This window comes from Benincasa hispida, chromosome 5 (assembly GCF_009727055.1).
Source record: "Benincasa hispida cultivar B227 chromosome 5, ASM972705v1, whole genome shotgun sequence".
NCBI lineage: Eukaryota > Viridiplantae > Streptophyta > Magnoliopsida > Cucurbitales > Cucurbitaceae > Benincasa > Benincasa hispida.
This window is the reverse complement of record NC_052353.1, coordinates 60,376,066-60,397,102: the sequence shown is the minus strand read 5'-3', so window position 1 is coordinate 60,397,102 and position 21,037 is coordinate 60,376,066. Positions and strand designations below refer to the sequence as shown.

The 21,037-nt window shown below is 31.0% G+C and overlaps 1 protein-coding gene and 1 long non-coding RNA gene across 3 annotated transcripts; one reads left to right on the top strand and one right to left on the bottom strand.

Moving 5' to 3' along the window:
• Positions 1–3,304: 3,304 nt before the first annotated feature.
• Positions 3,305–4,975, bottom strand: LOC120078089. The gene is made up of 2 exons (XR_005481916.1): positions 4,133–4,975; positions 3,305–3,829 (listed from the first exon to the last, which is right to left on the bottom strand). It is a non-coding gene; the product is annotated as an uncharacterized LOC120078089 (long non-coding RNA).
• Positions 4,976–5,449: 474 nt separating this feature from the next.
• On the top strand, positions 5,450–7,570 carry LOC120078088 (RING finger protein 11). 2 transcript variants are annotated; one of them, XM_039032301.1, is made up of 4 exons: positions 5,590–5,651; positions 5,884–5,963; positions 6,166–6,285; positions 6,621–7,570. In XM_039032301.1, the coding sequence occupies exons 3-4, from the start codon at positions 6,233–6,235 to the stop codon at positions 7,198–7,200; spliced, it is 633 nt and encodes a 210-aa protein (XP_038888229.1). In that variant the 5' UTR covers positions 5,590–5,651; positions 5,884–5,963; positions 6,166–6,232; the 3' UTR covers positions 7,201–7,570. The 2 variants fall into 2 exon arrangements, with proteins under 2 accessions (XP_038888228.1, XP_038888229.1); XM_039032300.1 differs by lacking the exon at positions 6,166–6,285 and having other exon boundaries at positions 5,450–5,651.
• Positions 7,571–21,037: the final 13,467 nt, after the last annotated feature.

Genomic DNA, 21,037 nt, shown 5'->3' with positions numbered 1-21,037 from the left:
TATTTCTCAAATAATTTCTTTTTTTTTTTTTTATCTAAAAAAAATCTTTTATTTATTTTAAAAAAAGGCGTGGTCCCACGCGCCATGAATGGATTTAGGGCTTTAACAAATCTAAAGTAATGGTTCGGCTTCCGATTTTATACAATACAACTGTCACCACACTCTTCATTTCTTTCTCTCTCTATCTAAGAAGGAAATGCTAACTAGACCGACAGTTCGTAAACAGTATCGTCACCCACCATTTAGACATCGCCACGTTTCCACTTCTCCTCTTTACGCGTCTTTAAGAACGAGCCGTGTCGTACGCTTGTTTCGGTGCAATCACCTAATTACGTCTGTGTTTCCATTATTTAAACTCTTTTTTTTTCCTGGAAAAATACCATTTGGCCTAAATTTTAAAAAATAAATGCATTTACTCACTCGTATTTTAAATTGACTATTTTAATACTGAATTTTCAAGAATAAGTTAAAAATAAAATAGGGATCGAACTTTCGACACCACTCTAAAAAAAGATTATGCTAGTTGCCATTGAATTAATCTTACTTTAGTTATAAATCTAGTTTCTAAACAAAAACATGCCTTTATATAGTTATTTATTTAATTTGTGAACTTTCAAAATTATAAGTTTAATATTTTCAAAAAATTTTGACTTACAACGCATAAAATTAAAAATTTAGGTCTCGTTTGATAATCATTTGATTTATTATTTTTGTTTTTTTAAATTAAGCCTATATCATTTACAATTACAATGATTTGCATATTTATTAAGTACAATAATCGAATTCTTAACCAAATTTTAAAAGTTTTTTTTAGTTCTTAAAATTTGGCTTGATTTTTTAATTTATTGGTAAAAAGTAACAAAGGAAGGAATTTGGATATGAAAATAGTCTTAATAGGCTTAATTTTTAAAATAAAATAAAATAATTATTAAACGGGAACTTAAAGTTTTATTGAAGGTAAAATTTAAATTGACTAATTTTTTTATAAAAAGAAAAAAATTAAAATTTAAGTTCTATTAGAAAAAATAAAAATTCTTAAAAGTTATTAGATATAAAATTAAAATTTTAAAAATCTATAAACCAAATAGACATAGATTAATGATACAGTCTTTTGATTAAATATTATTGTGGTTTCTATACTTGTAGCTTAATTATTTTAGTTCTTGAAATCTTAAAATGTTCCTTTGGTCAACAACCTAAGTTCATTTTGGTCTTTGTATTTTAAAAAGTAATCATCTTGGTCTCTTCACTTTTATATATATTTCATTGGTAAGAAGAAAATGTTTTATTTTCTAAAATTACAAAAACTAAAATAAACCAAAGTCAAAATTACATTTTAAAAATATATGGATAAAACTAAACTAATACGTGAATCAAAATGAATCTTTAAAACAATATGGAGTAAAATAAACCAAAAACAAAAATATAGAGACTAAAAGGAATATTTAAATGGAACTTTTCTTTTTTTCGTTTTTTTAGTTATTTTGTTCTTCCTTGCTGTTCCTTTATCTCACGCTTCTTTGTTTTGGTTTTATTGTTATTATTGATATTATTTTGGCGTCAACGTGTGAATTGTGAGACATCGTGTACTCGTTATGATTCTGCGAAGGTGACGGCTTCCTTCTTACAATGTAAACTAATTGAAGCTACTTGGAAATTGCCATCAATCTCGCTCCATTTCATAACATTTCCCTTTCCACTTTCATTTTTTATATATATTAATTAATCAATTTCATATATCAAAATTTTTTAATTTTTCATTTTTTCAAAGGTATCTTAATTAAAATATGAAAAAAGAATTGAACCTCTGACCTCGTGGTTGATAGTATAAATATTATGTCAGTTCAACATTGATAATATAAGTATTATGTCAGTTGAACTACGCTTATATTAAAATGAATTTTACAAAAAAAACTTACCAACAATTATTTTAAAGACTACAACAATCTTAAAAAGAGTTTAGTCCTAGCACTTAAGCTAAGAAAAAAAAAAAAAAACATTCAATCACTTAACTTTCAATTTCATTCATTACTTCTAAATTTACCAAATCACTGCAAATGACCTGAAGCTATTTCCTAGTCAATCAACTAGAATGCTACAAAGAACCTAAAATTTGTAAAGTTTTTTATCTTCTTAAATTGAGATGGCGTGCTCAATACCAATCCTTTGTTTTTTCCTTCAAAATTTCTTGCAGAAAGCTCAATATCAAATCTAAAAAAATAAAGTCTAAATAATTAAAGCCTCATTTGGTAACCATTTGATTTTTTGTTTTTGTTTTTAAAATTTAAGCGTATTTCATCCAATTTTGCATATTTCTTAATTACAATGGTTGAATTTTTAACCAAAATTTAAAAACAAAAACAACTTAATTTTGTATTTCATCCATATGGCTTGGTTTTTTAAACCATTGATGAAAAGTAGATAACAAAAGAAGAAATTTAGAGGTAGAAATAGCGTTCATATGCTTAATTTTTAAAAACAAAAAAACAAAATGGTTATCAAATGAGACCTAAGATTATAATTCTAATATTCAATGGAGTTAGGGCATGGTTGAATTAGAATCATTTTGAAGTTGGGAGGGTTTGATGCTGACAATACTCATAATTTAGGAATGATTTCTTTATTTTTAAAGATTTATAGGTTTAATTATACCAATTTTTTTTTTAAAAAAAAATCAGAGGATGGACGATCAAATTGAAAGTTCATGTCTAATCATAACAACTCTTATGGATCTAGATGATTGTTGCAATTTTTCCTGAATAATTTCTATACAACTTTATTTTAAAGAGGCATTGAGCTAAGGAGTTGGGTTTATATTACATTCATTTTTAGAAGCTAAGCCTATATTAAACGCTATAAAAATGTCAATATTTTAACCTAAATTGAGTTTTTGTCTCATAGATACCAAGCCAAGCATCATCAGCCTTATTCCCTTTCTTGGAGTTGAAGGCTTCAATCCCTAAACCCTGTTCTAACCCTACACAATTTAAAAACTAACCTTATCCCCTTTCTTGAATTTAAGCATCATAAAAAATCATTATTATCTATTCGATTTTCGCATTCTAATTTATATTAATCATTACATTTAAACAAAGTCTTAAACATATGTAAAAATTATGCATTATCTCTTTAAACGAAATTCAAAGGAATGCTTTAAATTAATAAAAAGACAATTAGTAAGAACCCGTAGGACATTAGATCTTAGGTAGGTGTCTACCATGGGTTGAATCCATGATCTCTTAGCACTTTATCAAAGTCATGTATCCTATTTACCACCAAGCTAATCTATGATGGTTAGAGTCTATTAGCCTTAGAATATTTACTTATAAATTTTGCTATATTTATAATTGTTAAAAAATATTGCTATACATTTAAACCATCGCAACTAAAATAGGCAAAATGCAGTTCTCCAGAATGATTAGGCCTAATTTTATTTTTAGGATTGTTTAAATAGAATCCTAAAAATTGGTAGGCCTAATTTTAGTAATAAATAATATTGAAAGTATAAATCTAAAAATAGCAAGACGACTCACGGTCACAACGCTAGTGTCCAGAATTGTGCTGCGCAAGTTAGGTGTAGACGGCTACAAGTGGCCATTATTAAGTGCCACCCATTGGCCCCTTTCGCTGCCCTTTTTTGCGTATTCAATTTTCAGCTAACCAGATTTAATACGAAACCGATGGAAAATGTCACATGTCTGCCATGAGAGGTCACGTGGCCAACAAATGTCACAAATCTCAATATGGCCCTTAATTTTAGGGAAGCTTTAGGTTTTTCCCAGACTGGGCTGCTTCCATTGGGCTCATTTGTGGATTTTGTCAAAAGAACCTGTAAATTCCATGTTTCAGCCCCAAAGTTGAGACATCTGGTTAGTTATAGACACTTCATTTCATTCATAACAGATTCTTAGAAGACCAAAACAGAGAGAAAAAGGTTAAAATAACACCTCGGTTCTTGTACTTTTGTGTTCATTCTGTTAGTCCGTACTTTTAAAAGGTTCAATAAGAACTAAATTTAGACATTTGAAGGACAAGATCTATAGTATAAGAAGAAAATGAGAGAAGCTAGCTTTGCAAAATTAGGACTCAATTTCTTCAATTTACTACAGCTATCAATATCCGAAAATATTACCCTTTTAAGATTGGTGAGAGGCTGCAGATGCAAACATGATTTATGATGACAAAGCTAACCAGAAATCCCATGGCTTCGTTGCTTATATATGATGGAAGGAACAAATCCTATTGAGGTATGAAATTACCTGCAAAACAAATCGAAATCCTCACTAAATCAAAATGAAAATTCTCCAATACAAGTAGATTACAAAATGAAGAAAGAAATGGAGTTTTATCATTTTTGTGTGTTTTTATTTGCATTTAATCAGTTAATTATTCATGTAAATTGTAATTCTTTCAATTATATTTTGATTTAAAGTTTACGTGTTAAATTGTATCCAGAGAGAGTGTGTGTGTGTGGATGAAAAAGATCTGAGTTTTTTTTTTTTTTTTTTTTTTTTAAATTAATATATATATATTTTTTTTTAAAAAAAGAAATCCCTTCTAGCAGAGCCCAGAGATAAAATGGCAGGTCTGCCAGTGCAAGCAATGTGATCGCTAATTAAATACATAAAAAGGTGCTAAATTTCTATCACATGCAGCACTTCATCAAAAAAATTTCAAGTCTCTAGAATTTCTAGAGCAGAAACTATTTGTTTTTCATGCTGTCTGCAGAGACAATGGAAGTAGATTCAATTTGATATTGCATCTCTGAACTGTTAAATTGACAGCATCCAATTCCCACAAATTTGTAAACATATGGATTTGATCGAAATTGAAGTTAAGAATTTCTTGTTTCCCAATTTTTTTTGCTTTAAATTGAACATGTTTCTTAGTGACATGGAACGAAGATAAGGAAGGTAGAAAATGCAAAGAGACTTTTTCTCTCTAAAGCAAATGAACCAAAAGACGGGACAAATTGGTACAGAGGCTGTAGAATAAAGTTTATAGAATCACTTCAAGAGAAAATTACCCCATCTTCAACGTTGCAGAGCCAAAGATAGCGAACTTTTCATTAGAATGTTTCTAGAAAAGATGCCTACTTGCATAATTGATTACTACTCCGATAACATACAGGAAGGATAGGAAAATTAAAGAGATGTAGATAGAGGTTCTAGGACTGAAGCAAGACTTGAATTAATTTATTTTGGGGTTGCAAATATTCAACAATCTTAGTGTAAAATCAGCAATGACAATGAAGGTTCCACAGAATAAGATTCTTTTCCTTAATTTCAAAATGAATACTTTCCCCCCTATTTAAATCCATAATGGAGTGGGAATCTGACTTTAGTCTTTTACGTGAGAATAAGACAACCAAGCGAAAAAAGACAGATAAAGAAAATGGCATGGAGGAGTATATATTCACCTGGATTATTCATCTTCAGGTATTGAAAGGACTATAAAATCCCAAACACTAAAAACCAACAATTTAACATCTAAAAGATTAAAGAAGAAGAAACTTCTGAAAAATGAGCAGACGTTCAACTAATTTTCCTCCAGGAATTTGGCAGGCCAGAAGGGAATATGATCGCCAGAGATATAACAGAAATGATTCAAACCGTATCAACTCCACACCGTCACACACTAATTCATTTCAGGTCAGCGGGTTAACAATCCTTTTGTTTTGCAATGAACTATATACCAATCCCACCATCAAAGCTTATGTAATTATCCTACGACATGATTTGCAGGCTGTAAAACAGAACTTGTAGATCTAGATAACATTTCAAATTCCCTGTTGATAGTTCTCATAGTTTTCATATATTAGTACTCGAGAAGTTAAAGAGATGATAACAATTGTATAGCTCATGCTCGTTCATGTGTTGTCAGAATTCTTATAGAGAGGTAGATCCAGTTCCATGGCGACCTGCGGGGGAGACAATGATTGCAAGAATATTGGACATCGGCAGGTAAATAACACAAGAACTTAGTAGTTTATAGGAGCTGTTTGGTGTTTTGGATTGAATTATAGGCAAACCAAAGAAGTTGGTATCCAGATTCATATCATAAAATGATCTGAAATTAAGAGACTTTAGAGGCCAAGAAAAGTTTGCAGTATATCACCTGAAAATAGCATGAACTAGTATCTAACTCAGAAAGATAACTTGACAGAGAAACCAGAAGTCCATGACTTTCACAAGTGGAAGAACTTTGAGAAACAAATCATGAAGTATCAGAAATGGGGTCAAGCTCCAGTTCCTTCATAGTTGGAGATTCTTTTACACAGGGGAGGTCAACAACATTCAACATCACACAATGAATTAAGCACAAATTTGTTCAACAATAATCCATATTACAATTTGCAGGGAAATAGAAATATGACATTCTCATTCACTTGATTGAATTGCTTATGATATTTAACTATAAATTTTGAGAAGAATATATAGCAATAACTTTCAACTTTTGTCATGAGCAGCATCTAAATTTGCAATAACAAACTAAATACCCTTTGACAATATCAGTTGGTTTCAGAGTGAATCTACTTACATCGTCCTTATATCTTGCAAGTAAAGTCCATATCCTCCATACTTTGTTGATAATTCATTCACTTTTTGAGAAATTTCCAGACCTCGAGAAGAACCACCTGCAATAGTCAGAATCATCACAAGCTCCAGACCAAGACAGCTTGAGGCCAGTCCGATACCTGCGGAGCTGTACTCGCCAACTCCAAGATCCGAAGGGAACTCAACGCTAACATCTGAAGAACAAAATATGGCACTGACTAAGCTCAAGAAAAATGTCTATGATCCTCCGAGTAACACAAGTAGGAGAATAAGCTTCTATTACAGAGAGAATAACAGAGGAAATTACAATGAGAGGAACAACAGCAACAGTGATGAAGAGGGCAAGAGATGCGCCGTTTGCCTTGAAGATTTCCAGCCAAAAGAGGAGGTGATGACGACGCCCTGCAACCATATGTTTCACGAAGAATGCATAGTTCCATGGGTGAAGAGCAATGGCCAATGTCCGGTCTGCAGATTTACCTTGTTCGAGCGAACAGAGCGAAGAGGAGCTTCTTCCAATTCCAACAACACTGTATCAACTGCACCGCCTAGTAGCCTAATCGACGACGATCTTATGTACTTGATACGAGCCATGGAAGACGCTTTGATGCTGCGAAATCTGGCCGGATTCTGGGGAGCATGAATCGCCATCTCGATTTTCCCCCTGAAATCAACATGCAGAATGCCCTAAATTTGAAGGAACGACGAAATCTGATCTATAAAAGATTAATGTTGTTCTTTGAACATGAAATAATTCGACGTGAGTACTCGTTATGCTGCCAATAAAAGCATCCTCTCGCCGATGACATATTCGATCGATTGAGTTTCTTCATTATCTTAACCTATAATTCTTCACCCCTCATTGCTGACATCAAATGTAAGGTTCATGAAATTCTTCCCGCCAAACTTATTATATACTTGTACAAATTAACCAGAAGTCCAAAAACTTCTATGTAATTGGCTTCGATATTTAAAACATGTTTTAATTTTAATGACCTTTTGACGAGGTAAAATACCCACTTTACCCTCGATTTTAAATTAACCATTCTCACCATCACCAAACAGAGTTTTATCAACGAATATATGAACAAAAGAAAATCATCGTTTGTGCAATAAAAAGGTAAGCAATCATCGACATCATGTATGATATCTCTGACATCAGGTGCACGATAACTGACCTCCCATGTGTGATCATTGACATTAGGGTCGTGGTCGCTAAGTTCTTGTTTTGCAATTTTGTTTTGGTCATATCCCGTCTATATAATTTTGGTTTATTTAAATGACCACTCATTTTCCTAAGTTTATTTGTGTTTTTTTTTCAAGCATGCTTATAATAAGAGAGAAATTTAAAAGAACGTTGAATTTAACTGGTCATACTATTGGGTTTTATATCCTAAAACTTTGTAAACAATAAAACTTATTCTGAAAATTCAATAAGTTGTTATTGAATATATGTATTGCTTATTAAAAATCCAATAAACTAAAAGACCCATGACTATTATATGAGTACTTGAACTTTATATGGAGACATAAAAGTAGATTAGGTTTAAGTAAATAGTCAAAATGATCTATAGTATATAAATGAGGTTGTGTGTCTTATTCTGGTAACACTATCGGATATGGTCCATTCTGTAGTTGTTACAAAGAGTCGTAAACGATAATTAATTTTACACAAATTCTACCTTTATGAATTTAATATTTAAATCATATTTAAATATTAATTAAATTCTCCAATTTCGTTTAATTTCAAAATTAAACGTGTAATTATATCTCATATAATTACTAATTCCCTTAATTTTAATTTGAACGTTTTAAATTAACTTATCACGCTACTCTAAAGCTAATCCATTTGCAAGCTAGTAGGGGAACCTCGCGGACCTACAAATCATGAGCTCTAACGATCCAATATTAATTGGCTAAACTCTTTGCACCGAATTAACCCCTATTCGTTAGCTAATGGGTCACTCCACTAAAGTCTATAACTGCACTCCCCTGTAGATATATCATGTCCACTCGATATAATCATGATTAGTATGTTAACCCTTCACAGGTTGTTCATAATAACGGCTGGATCATATGTCTGTTTTACCCCCGAGATTATCTCTTGTTCCTTAAGTCCCACTGATCCTCTAATGAACAATTGATTTGTGATCCAATCAACAAACCAAGTCCCTCTCGGGCCAATGAGAGGGTGGGGCCCCTTGTTCAAGACCCGGAGTTAACACTTAAGGGAATAACCTCTCTATTATCCTTGAAAGCAGGTAAGAGTGAATTTCATCTTGCATCCTATGTCTTCAGCTATCTACCCGATCTTACCCCTGAAATGGAGGTTATTTAAGCAAACGCTGTTGAGCCAACCTTCACCTATGAAAATTTAAGGATAATCCTAAATAAATAGGAGTTCATAGTTAGCTCAGAATTAAGATCAAGTTACCTAGATTATCGCTTTAAAATAGTCATTAAACAGTAAACAATGTTATAAAATAAGAGTGACTAATTTTGTGGTCCAATCTTGTACAAACCCATTGCACAGGATACCCCACTACTCATGTCATAACATGTACGAAATTAATTAATTAATTAATTAATTATTAGAAATTAATAATATTTTCAATTTTGAAATCAAATTGATTTTTTAAATCATTTTGATATTGGAAAATTTTGAAAAACACAAACTTTTTAGAAAGTTGGATTTCTCCATTATCATGAAGAAGCTCACTCGAAACCCACTTGACTCAAGCTTCAATACTTCTAACATGAGCTGCATCTCATGCATCCATCTTCTTTGCATGAATGTCCTGCAATAAATAGAGAAGATGGAAGTGGAATTGAGGCATGCATCAATAGAGGTTTTGCTGAAAAATTCGAGTTGAAGAAGTTGTTCTTCAAGTGGGTTGTTCCAGTGAGTTTTTCTCCAAGTTCCCTTCATTCAAGCTTATTTTAAATCACACAACTCATTCTAAATCTCCAAGAGAATAGTAGGGAAGATCTTGAGGTAGTTTACAACGAGATTTGGAGAAGTTTTGCAGCTGGGAATTGAGATTCTAAAGGTTCTACAAAGGTATTGCTTGAAACCCTCTTATTTTGTATAAGCATTCTTTATTTACAGCCAAAATTAATGAATTAGAATGCTTATTGATCTTTGTTACTTCCATTTCATGCTGATATACTCCTACACGTACAACGTTTAAACTTATATATATTTGACTTTTGGAGTGTTAAAGTCAAAGATTGTTTAAGTTTTTGTTCAGTTTACAAGCATGGTTGGAATGAACACATAATAACGTATGAAACGAGTGGTCATTTAGCTAATATAACGTTGTGTGGATATAGATATGACCAAAACAAAATTGCAGAATGAGGAGAGAAGTGGGAAGTGAGAAATGATTTATTTAAAACTTAGGATAGAGTGGGTATTCCACATCACCAGAAGGTTAAAACACATATATATATATTCTAAAAAAAGAGGTCAGTTTGACAGAATTTTTTAGATTTTAAGCAATTTTTCTAACTTATTGGATTTTTTCGTACGTGCCTAACAATTTTTTTTTTTTTTTTTTTTTTTAAAATGAAATTGAATGTCTTCTAGATATTTGTTACTTTTGTGGTTTGATTTTTCATCTTATTAAAAGTTATGTTTAGGATTTATCAAATGCAATTCACTTTAGAGAGCATTTGTAATGCAAGTTCATAATAAAAAACCTGGGAATCTAATTCTTGGGGGTTTATATGAGGGAGTTCTAAAGCCTAGGAATTACATACATGTATATTTGGGGTGCAGGGTTTGGAAGTTTGGGATTTTGAAGCTGTGTTTGGGATGCAAACATGGGTTTGGGTAATTTGGTTTTTTTTTTTTTCTGTTTTTTAATGGTTATTTTGTGAGGGAAAAGAGGGTTGGAATAAGAATGAGAGTGGGCTTACAAAACTCATGTTTGGTTGGTGGGCTTTGTTTATTTATCTTGAAAAAGGCTTTTCTTAAACATCTTTTAGTCACACAAGTGAAGGAATTACATACCCATTAAGTGTGGGTTTTCACTTCTTCCCCTTCCTACCACCATATAAATGCTTATTTTGTCTATGTTTAGTATTTATACTTTGATATTGGTTATATTTGATTTTTGGAATAAAATATAATGCAACGACTTAAGGTTGTTTTTAATAATTGCATAATAAAAATAAAATTGCACAAATTAATTATTTAAAATCAATTAAGGAAAGTTTTTTTTATTAGTTATATGTTTTATAATTGCACAAAATTTTGAAAGTGATCACATAATTTAAACAAAAATAACATTTACTTGGGTGATCTAATAATATTCCCATGCAACACAAAACACATGTATTACTTATTCCCAGGAAAAGTTGATAACATTTCCTACACAACCAAATATAGTTATCTTTAATTCCCACACATACTATTCCCAGACATTGTTTTCCATGCACAACTAAACATAGTCATCCTTGATTCCCAGTAATTTTATTCCTAGTCATAATAATTCCCAGCCATCTTTAATTCATGGGTATTGAGAAAACCTCAATCCAAACGGCCCCTAGGGCATTTGGGATGCAAGTTTGGAATCAAATGTCTGGGGGCTTATTTGAGGAGGTTTTAAAGTTTGGGAATTATAAACGCTTGTGTTTGGGGTGTGTAGAGTTTGGAAGCCTGAGATTTTGAAGCCTGTGTTTGGGGTGCAGACATGGGTTTGGGTGGGTTTGGCTCATGAGTTTGGAATTGAGGGGTTTGGCACTTAAAGCCAAACCCATACTTGAGCGCTCGGAATAAGTTCTCGGGTATAAGAAATCAAACTCATGGGTTTGGTATATATTTTTAATGAATGTCATAGGTCTTAGAAAAATTACCCTTCATCTTCTACCTCTCATTAATGGTCATTGATGACCATTGGCAACAAACGTTGGGTGACTTTGTGATTAATTATCGGCAATCGGTCATCTTGACCATCGATGATTGATCATCTTGACTGTTGGTGATTGGTCACATTGACTGTCATTGTCAACGAGTGAGCATTTGATCGTCAGTAACCTACCGTTGTAACCGTTAACGACCAATCGTAGTGACGCAACGACCAAACGCCATGACCCTTGGCAACTGATTGTCATGATGCTAGGTGAACAACTAATTGTCTTAATCGTCAGCGACTGTTGATTGTCTTACCGTTGGCAAGCGATCTCACCGGTGCTTGACCATTGTGATCGTAACAACTGATTGTCGTGACTATTAATGACTGACTGTAGTGATGGTCAACAACCAAACATCATGACCCTCGACGACCAATCAACTGACTTCATGCCATCATTAATGATCGTAGTGATGGTCACAAGGGTTTTGTTTTTGTGTTTTCTCCTCCTCTTTCTTTCTTCATCTCTCTCCCTTTTTTACTCATTTTTACGAACTCAAAAACAAGAAATTAACTTTTTCATCTAGGAGCTCTAAATACTAAAGTGTTGCATCAATCATGATGCTCATGGGTCATCAAATTCTCATCACCAACCATTGCACACCTATCATCATAGGTTCGTATCCACTAACTGTCATTAATAAAAAAAAATTTCTCCTTCTTTCTCCACTTTTTTCTTCAATTTCTATGAATAAATAATGCTATTAAATGCAAATCTCAAACGTAAAATTCATGAAATACGGGAAAAAAATCATTTAGGAATTTAAAGCAAAACTATCTTTGTTATAAATGAGTTATGATACTAAATTTCAAAATTTATTATTTTGTTATCAAAAGATAAATTTGTTATTTAAAATGAGATAAATTAAAGACAATATGAACTTGTTATAAAACTTTATTTCAAAACTTTGTTACTTTCTTTTACTAAAAACTATTTTTTATATAAAAATAACTAAATTATTGTTATTCATATAATATTGTCATAGAAATTAATAAACCCAAATGAATAATTTAAGATTACAAAAGATAAACTAAAATAAATTTCATTTTAAAATGAATAAATTAAAATTTTCTTTTAAAATTATCACAAAAATTGATGTAAAACACAATAAAGGTTATACAATTCACAAAACAACCATTATAAAACAGAGGAAAAAAAAATAAGATCCCCTAAAAGACAAAACCTTAGTAACCATCATTACAGTCAATTGACAATGGCATGATGACTAGTCGACTGTCGATGACCAAGTCAGTCGATCAGTTGTTGGGGTCATGATGTTTGGTTGTTGACCATCACTACGGTCAGTCATTAACAATCACGATAATTGGTTGTTATGGTCACAATGGTCAAGCGTCAGCGAGATCACCCACCAACGATAAAGACAATCAACAATTGTCGATGATGAAGACGATTGGTTGATAACCCATCGTCACAAAAATTGATCACCAAGGGTCATGACATTTGGTCGTTCACCATCGCTATAGTCGGTTGTCAACAGTCACGACAATCAATCGTTAACGATCACAATGGTCGGTCACTGACGATCAAGATGCTCACCTGTCGATGGTGACAGTCAATGTGATCAATCGCCAACAGTCAAAACGATCAATCGTCAATAGTCAAGACAACCGGTTGTCGACGGCCAATCATGAAGTCGACCAACGTTTATTGTCGACGATCATCGATGGCCATTGATAAGAGGTAAAAGATGAAGAGAAATTTTTCTAAGACCTATGACATTCATTAAGAATATATTCCGAACTCATGGATTTGGTTTCTTATTCTCTAAAAATTTATTTCAAGTGCTCAAATATGGGTTTGACTTCAAATATCAAACCCCCTAATTTCAAACTTAGGGCCAAACACTCCTTTAGAGAGAAATAATTATGGTCTCTGACTAAGATTTCAGACCCATCTATAAGTTTTTTACAAAAGAATCAAGGCATGGGCACAATCTTAGTTGTAAAACTTATTTTGAAAAATCATGTAGAATAACATTTTGGCTCAGTATTTTAGGACAATCTATCAAATTACTCTCAACTTATTTTTCAGAATGCTAGATGCATCATGCAACCACACAATATATATAAAGAGAAAAAAACCAAGGACACAATATATATAAAGAGAAAAAAACCAAGGGCCTAAATTCAACATTTTTCTTTAATTTAAAGTTGACATATTTATTAAATATAAAACTGAGAACTGAGGTTCTTACTATGCTTTTTTAAACTTCACTTCAACAAAAAATTGAAAAGTGAGTAGTTTATTAAACATATTTGTAATAACTAGTTATGTAATTATACGAGAGTTATTTAGTTTAAAGTTTTATAGATGCTCAGAGTATGAAAATAAAATGGTGGGAATCAATGATGACTGTATTTGACTTTGCATGAAAATATTATCATAATTTTTATAGGAATAAATTATCTTTATATTTAATTTATAAAATTAATCAAGATACCTCTATGAAATTACAATAGACTAATTGATAAATAATAAATTTAATTCAAAATCTTGAGCAAAATTAATTATTTGTTAATCAAATAACAATATTAATTAAATTATAAATTATAAGTATTTATAAAATAAACAATTTATAATTAAAGTTACATGATTAAATTTATATAATTATAACTTGTTAATTAATAAAACAATCAAAATTAGTTTTAGAAAATTAATATAACATCTTGTCATTAAAAATTAATGATGGTAAATAATCAAAATTAGTTTTAGAAAATTAATATAACATCTCGTCATTAAAAATTAATGATTGTAAATAATCGTTGGTAATCTAATTATAATTATTAAAAAATAATCTCATAAAATATTAATTAGGATGATAATTAATTAGTTACATATGTAATTTATTAATGAATTAATGCATCAATTATATATATGTTCTTTACGGTTTATTAAAAAAATAAGTACACACATATATATATATATATATTCTTTTCTTAAAGATTTTAATTTATATTTCAAAAAACAATTAATCAATTCATGATCGAATATTATAATTTAAATTTTATTATAATTTTCTAAATTATAAATTTTATTTTCATTAATTTTTTTAAAGAAGATTAAATTAATTAATTTTAATAATCTATAAAATAAAATAATAAATTCATGTATTAAAGGAGAAAAGATAATGGGAATCAAGAAAACTCACACTTTTACCAAACAAGAGGATGAGTATCTCTTATCCATTCCCACCCTTATTCTCATCTCATTTCCCTCAATCCAAACGCCTCCGTTAGTTTGACAATTAAATTTAATATCATTCTTGCTAATTTTAAAATATTGACCATTGTAAATATAACAATTAGATCTAATATATATATAACATAATTCAAAAGAAATTATAAATATAACAAAATTTAGATCCAGTTATCATGGTCTATTAGTAATAGACTATATCACTAATAAAAATTTGTGAGTGATAAAATTTATTATTGGTAGATTGTGTTATATTTGTATTGCTTTTTAAAATGTTGCTACACACTTAATTATTAATCCTAAAAGTGCAATCTATTACAATTATCCTATAATTTAATTAGCTAATATATTAAAAAATTTATTAGTTAATTGTTTTGTTTTGTTGTAAGAATATAAATAGTCATTTTAGAGTTGTAATATGAAGCTTTTGAAATCCTATTTGAATATATAACTTTTGTTCTTAAAAAAAAATCTCTCAGTTAGGAATGAATTAATTTTATTTGACCATGAATTTAGTCTAATACCTTCACCTATTACAACATCGTCTCTTGATAATAATTAAATTTAGTGTTTGAAAAATTAGTACATTTGATTTATATAGTTATTATCATTTCTCAAATTTTGTAGGTATTATATGGGTAAGCTCTCTCTTCTTCTACTCTTTCTTGGAATATTAGGAAGCATATAGTTGAGATTGAACTTAGGGACTTGAGATAAAATTTGATGTGAATCTCTTGTTAAGATTTATAATTAAAAATAAAAATATTTGGATTGAGTTTGTTTCATTTAGGAAGAGGAAATAAGGATTCGAGGAATAATTTGAGGGTAACGAACCTAGTTAAACATGTAAAGTAAATTTGATAATGAATTTTACATGCGCGGGATAAGTTAAAATCAATTGTCAAAGACAACAGTCAAATGGTCACAGTCAATGTAAAAAAGTTAATACTTTGAAAAGTGGTGAAATTTTGGTAATTTCTGAGTTTTAAAGGTAAATTTGGTATGTTTAAGATTTATTGGGCATAACTGAGTAGGAAATTAAAGGAAATTAAGGGAAAAAAGAGAGAACCGAGAGGAAGAGAAGAAAAGAGAACTTGAGAGATTTTGGAAAAATTGAGGTGCTTTCTATTGAAATTTCTCATTGGATGGCTTTGAGGTAAAGGGTTAATCATTGGGGCACGTGTTAAACTGGAAATCGAAGCTGGAAAACGAAGAGAGAAAGGGAATTACGAATTTTCTGAATTTAGTCGATCGAAGAAGAGGAAAAAGTTGTTTTTGAATTAGGGCTGTTCTTGTGAAGAAAAATTGGGCAAAATGAAAGAAAATTAAAGAGAAGTAAAGAAGAAGCTCGTAGGAGGCTTGATTTTTTAAAAAATTGGCTGGAGAAGTAAAGAAAAACAGTGGCGCTAGAGTTATCGTGAAAGCAGAGGATGCTCGGATTTTTAGTAAATTCGTGGAGTTAGATGCTAATTCGAAGCTCCATATTTAAAGGTAAGTTACTTATAAGATCCTTCTAGAGTTATATGGTCTTTAATTTTATCTTTATTGGCTGGAATTCCTGATTTTAAGTTCTGAAAATTCTGCCTTTTCTCGCCAGAAAAACAGGGGTTCCATGGAGAGATTGATGGATTTGGGAGTTCTAGGGCAATTTGGACGTCCAAATTTTAAGTTAAGTTAATGAAGAGGATGGGTAAAAGGTTGTATAGGCTAATTAAGCTTTAGATGGCCGTAAAATGATGAATTTAAGTCCTGAATGCTCACTGGAAAAACAGAGGTCAAATCTGAAAATTTTTGGGCTGGAGTTTGAAGAAAGAGTTGACTTTGTTGTTTGACTTTTGTTTGTCATCTATTGTCCGTCATTAAAAACTGGAAAATCAATTTTAGGTTAATTGAGGCGTTCTCAAGCATAATTAGGGATCCAATTGGTATTGTTATGATACCTTAAACCTGAAATTAGAAGAAATTGGGATTCTAAGTCAACTGTGAAGTTGATTAAGGAGTTAATTTGAAGTAAACCCTAATTAGGGTTAATGAGAAAAATTAAGGAAAATTGGAATAAAATTAGTTTTTATTGAAGATTAATTTTAAGATTTAGAGCAATTGAAGGACCATGGTATGAAGCAAACTCTACCTTTGGTCAAATTAGGGATTTGGGAAAAGTTTAAGTGAAATTGGTTATACTTGAAGATTAATTTTCAAATAATTGGATTATGGTCATGTGGAGGATAACTAGAGGATTATCAATGTAATTTCGGGATAAACAGGAGATGGAGAAATCAAAATTATGAGGAGGAGCCGGTTAATAATGAGTGGTTTACTTTCGAATGTTTCGATATAGAAACTAATTATATATTATAGTACGTTATGATTTATGAAATGTGATGACATGATCTATTTTACTTGTTTGATATTTCAAAAATGTTTAAATCATGATTTCTAAACTCTCGATAGTTTTATATGATCTTGATTTATCAAAATGTAGTTTGGAATCGGAGTTTACATACTTGTGATTTGTATGGTTTTTAGGAATACCTCTTGATGGTGAAATCAAGGTTGTTGAATGGTTGTGGAAATGATTTCAAACTACTGATTTTTGTACTTGAGAGATGGTTATTTTCCCGTGCTACTTGAATGTGTTTCAGTAGCAGTGCTCAGGCGATCAAGGGGCTACCAAGGTCAGATGTGGCTATACCGGAAAGTCGAGAGAAACCTGTGCCTGTAGCGCCACCCAGGCTATTAGAGGGCTACCACCGGGGTTAGATGTAACCAGAGTATACCGGGGAGTCCAGAGTAACCTGGGCCTGTGGTGTGTATCTATGCTTAGCCTTGAGGCAGCTCTGCGTGCACATATGACCTTGTGATTTGGTTTACACCGCAGGGGACATTTTTTGTCCAGTGTAACCCGCCGTTGTAAACGAATATTTGGGTACAGAGTTGGTGTGGTTTTCTGGTAACGCCCGAATGTTTTATAATATGCTTATGAGAGTTGATCATGCCACTATTTTACTAGCACGAGTTTGATATGATGTTGAATCTTTTATACTTGATTCAATGTTTTATTGAATGATTTGATTACTTTTATTGATGATTTAGAAAGCGATAACTTATGTTTATACTAAATTACCACTCACTGGGATTTAGCTCATGCTTTCCATGTTTTATGTTTTTCTTCACCCCTAGTAGCGACAAGTTCCTGGTGCCTGCTGAGCCGTCAAACGCCACTAGTATTGTTAAACATTTGTTGTATTGTTTGTGCATGTATTTGAGAGTATTCCAAAATAGCTAAAACTTGTGAGTTACATGTCACGGGAAGTTTTGTTCAAAATAATTCTTACTGTTGGTCTGTAAATCTCTTTAAACAGTATTGTGATTTAAAGTGAATCAAATTCCTAACTCTGTCAATTAACACAGATTATTTTTGAAAATGAGTTTGGAAGTCTAGGTTTGATCTTAAGTACAGGATATGTTAAGAGTTGAGACGTTAGATATTATAGAGAGAAGTGATGTTTAACATCTTCACGCTTCGTTTTAGGTTAGAAGGGAAATCTGGAACAAGGTGTTACAGTATGTCCTTATTTATGTTAAGATGAATATATTTCAATTTAACTGATATAAAATTTATACTATAAAGGTTGACATTTTGACTTTGCAAAGTATTAGTGAGTTTGTGAAGACATGAGTAAGGTTGTTGGACTCCCTTCTTTCCCTTAATTATGTTTTATTTCATTAATTCTACTTTAAGATAAATTAATAAGTTTTGAAAAATCATGTTTACAGTTTTTTTTTTTAAAAATATTTAAAGGTACTATTTGTATATTTTTTAATATAAAGATATATACACAAATATTTTTAAAAGAATTACATAACCCAGCTTAATTTTTTGTAACCTTGACCACCACACTTATGCTTTAATTTAAAACCACAGTACTGAGATTTTTTTTCCACCTAAAAAATTTAAAAATTTTACATACATACTGTTAGGGTGGCTATTCAAATCGAAAAAACCGAACTATTACTAAAAACCGAATTGAATATAAAACTCGGTGAAACCGAAAACTACATTTCAGACCAGTTTGAAGAAATTTTGAAACCAAATTAATTCGGTTCGGTTCGGTTTCAATTTCGAAAACCGAATTTGAAACCGAGCCGAACTATTTTTAACTAATATATATATATATATTAAAGAACAAAGCTGAATTGAGAACCGAACCGTTTTTTAATAAAAAAATATAACATAATTTTTTCAAAAATATCAAAATCGAATTTGAAATCGAATCGAACCACATTCGGTGCGGTTTTACATATTAGAAAATTTGGTTCGATTCAATTTGACCACCAAACTAAACCGAACCTAACTGTTTCCACCCCTACATACAGTTGAAGTTCAAAGATCTATTGAACCCTTTTTTAAAGTTCAAAAACCTATCTAATGCAAGATTGAATGTTAAAAGATCTATTAAACACATTTGAAAGTTCACGAATAAAATATATATAAACTTGAAAATAGCTTATAATATAACAAAAAAAAATTATACACATTTAGTTTCTTAGTTTTGAATTTTGTATCTAATAAATATGTGAATACTAAATTTATAATTAAAAAAAAATGATGAGATTAAATAGTCACAAATTTCAAAAACTAAATTTATAGGAGGGAAATTGTCAGAAATAACCTTCCGCTAGAATAGTTTTTATCAGTCCATCTCGCGTGAGATCGACCATCAAAACTTAGTTAAAAAAATAAATTTTTCTGACTTATCCATTGTTTTGGGCTTTTGGTACATCTCGTTGGATTACACAACGAGATTTGCTAATTTGTATGTAATCTTCCCAAATCTTATACCAAATCTTATATCTTTTCAAAATTTCTCCAAATTCGATTATCTTTACTAAATATTATATCAAATTATTTCGTAATTTTTCAAATCTTTAGCATAGTTTATGTTTTTACAATTGTATGAATTTCCAAAATTCTAAATGAGTTTTCAAATTATGAAAATATATTTTCCAAATTGATTCATTATGATTGCCAATGCATTTTACCATTTGATGTAATGGATGCTATGTGATACCTTATAAACGCATTGTTTTATCTAATTAGACCCAAGAATAAATCTAACTAGAATCTTGGTGAGTCGAGGGTCGAACTCAGAGATGCGTTCTATTAATGCGATGACAATGATTGTTTCGATATTGATGCAAATTGTTGTTAAATATGTTATGAATTGATATACCTATTCTACTGCTAATGCAAGTAAATAACAATGGATGTGATGAGGGTAACAATCGTAAGTAAAACAACCTAAGCAGATGGATGTAGATTTCTAATGAATAAAATAGGGTTGAGAGAAATACACTAACACTTCCTAAGCAAATGCATAAACCATGCATTCAAGCAAATCACTCAAAATCGTAAACTATACTTCTCAGTGCATTTAGCCACAAATGTCCTATTTCTAAGATGCATGCGATGAATATTTGATGTAAAAAATGTCTCTTTATTTCTAAAGGTAATATTTTCTTATTTTATGAGGTCTAAATATTTTTCTTTTTCAAACATAGATTCATTCTATTTAGAGCAATCTCTCGATTTGATCAAAATAGGTCATGAAGCATACATAAAACAAGTTGAACGCACGATTATGCTTTACTTAGTTCACGCTAGCTGCAATTTTTTTAACCCATTTAGAAATTAGTTGCTCATGGTTGAAGATGGAGAGATGGATAAACAATAAACTATGGATGCATTCCTATTGATAAAAGAAGTTTTTCAACGTTTTACACAATATAAACCACAACAATAATAGAGAAAAAGAGATGGAGATAGAAAATCAAGTCGTGTGGTGCAATTCCTTGCTCCTTCCGGTTCTGTAAATGACTGCTTCACAAAGATTGTGCTGAAGGTGAAGTTTTTCCTTTTGTTTCAGGAAGAAATCTTGAGTTTTCACTCAAGAGTTCACGAGGGCTTGAAGGGAATTGTTTTTTAGTGAGGATTTTTTGCAGAGTCTTCTCAATGTCTTGGCTCTCTCCCATTTTCTTGCATGGAAATTTCGTTGAGTATTTATATGCGTCAAGGAAAAACTTCTTCATCTCTCACTAATGATTGTACTAACAGGATGCATTAATTTCCATACCTTGCTGCATCGTTTGCTTCGTGTCAAAAGTTCATTGGTTCTGCTGTGAAGCTTTCATGTTTATTACCAACTTGGTACTTGATTTGACATCTACCGCCTATGCGTCATGTCACCTTCTATGACATGAGGTTATGTGTTTCTAACTATGCGATTCCAATGTTAGCGTCGGGAATTTCTTCTTGGTGATATATTGTGATCGCATAAATAGATTTT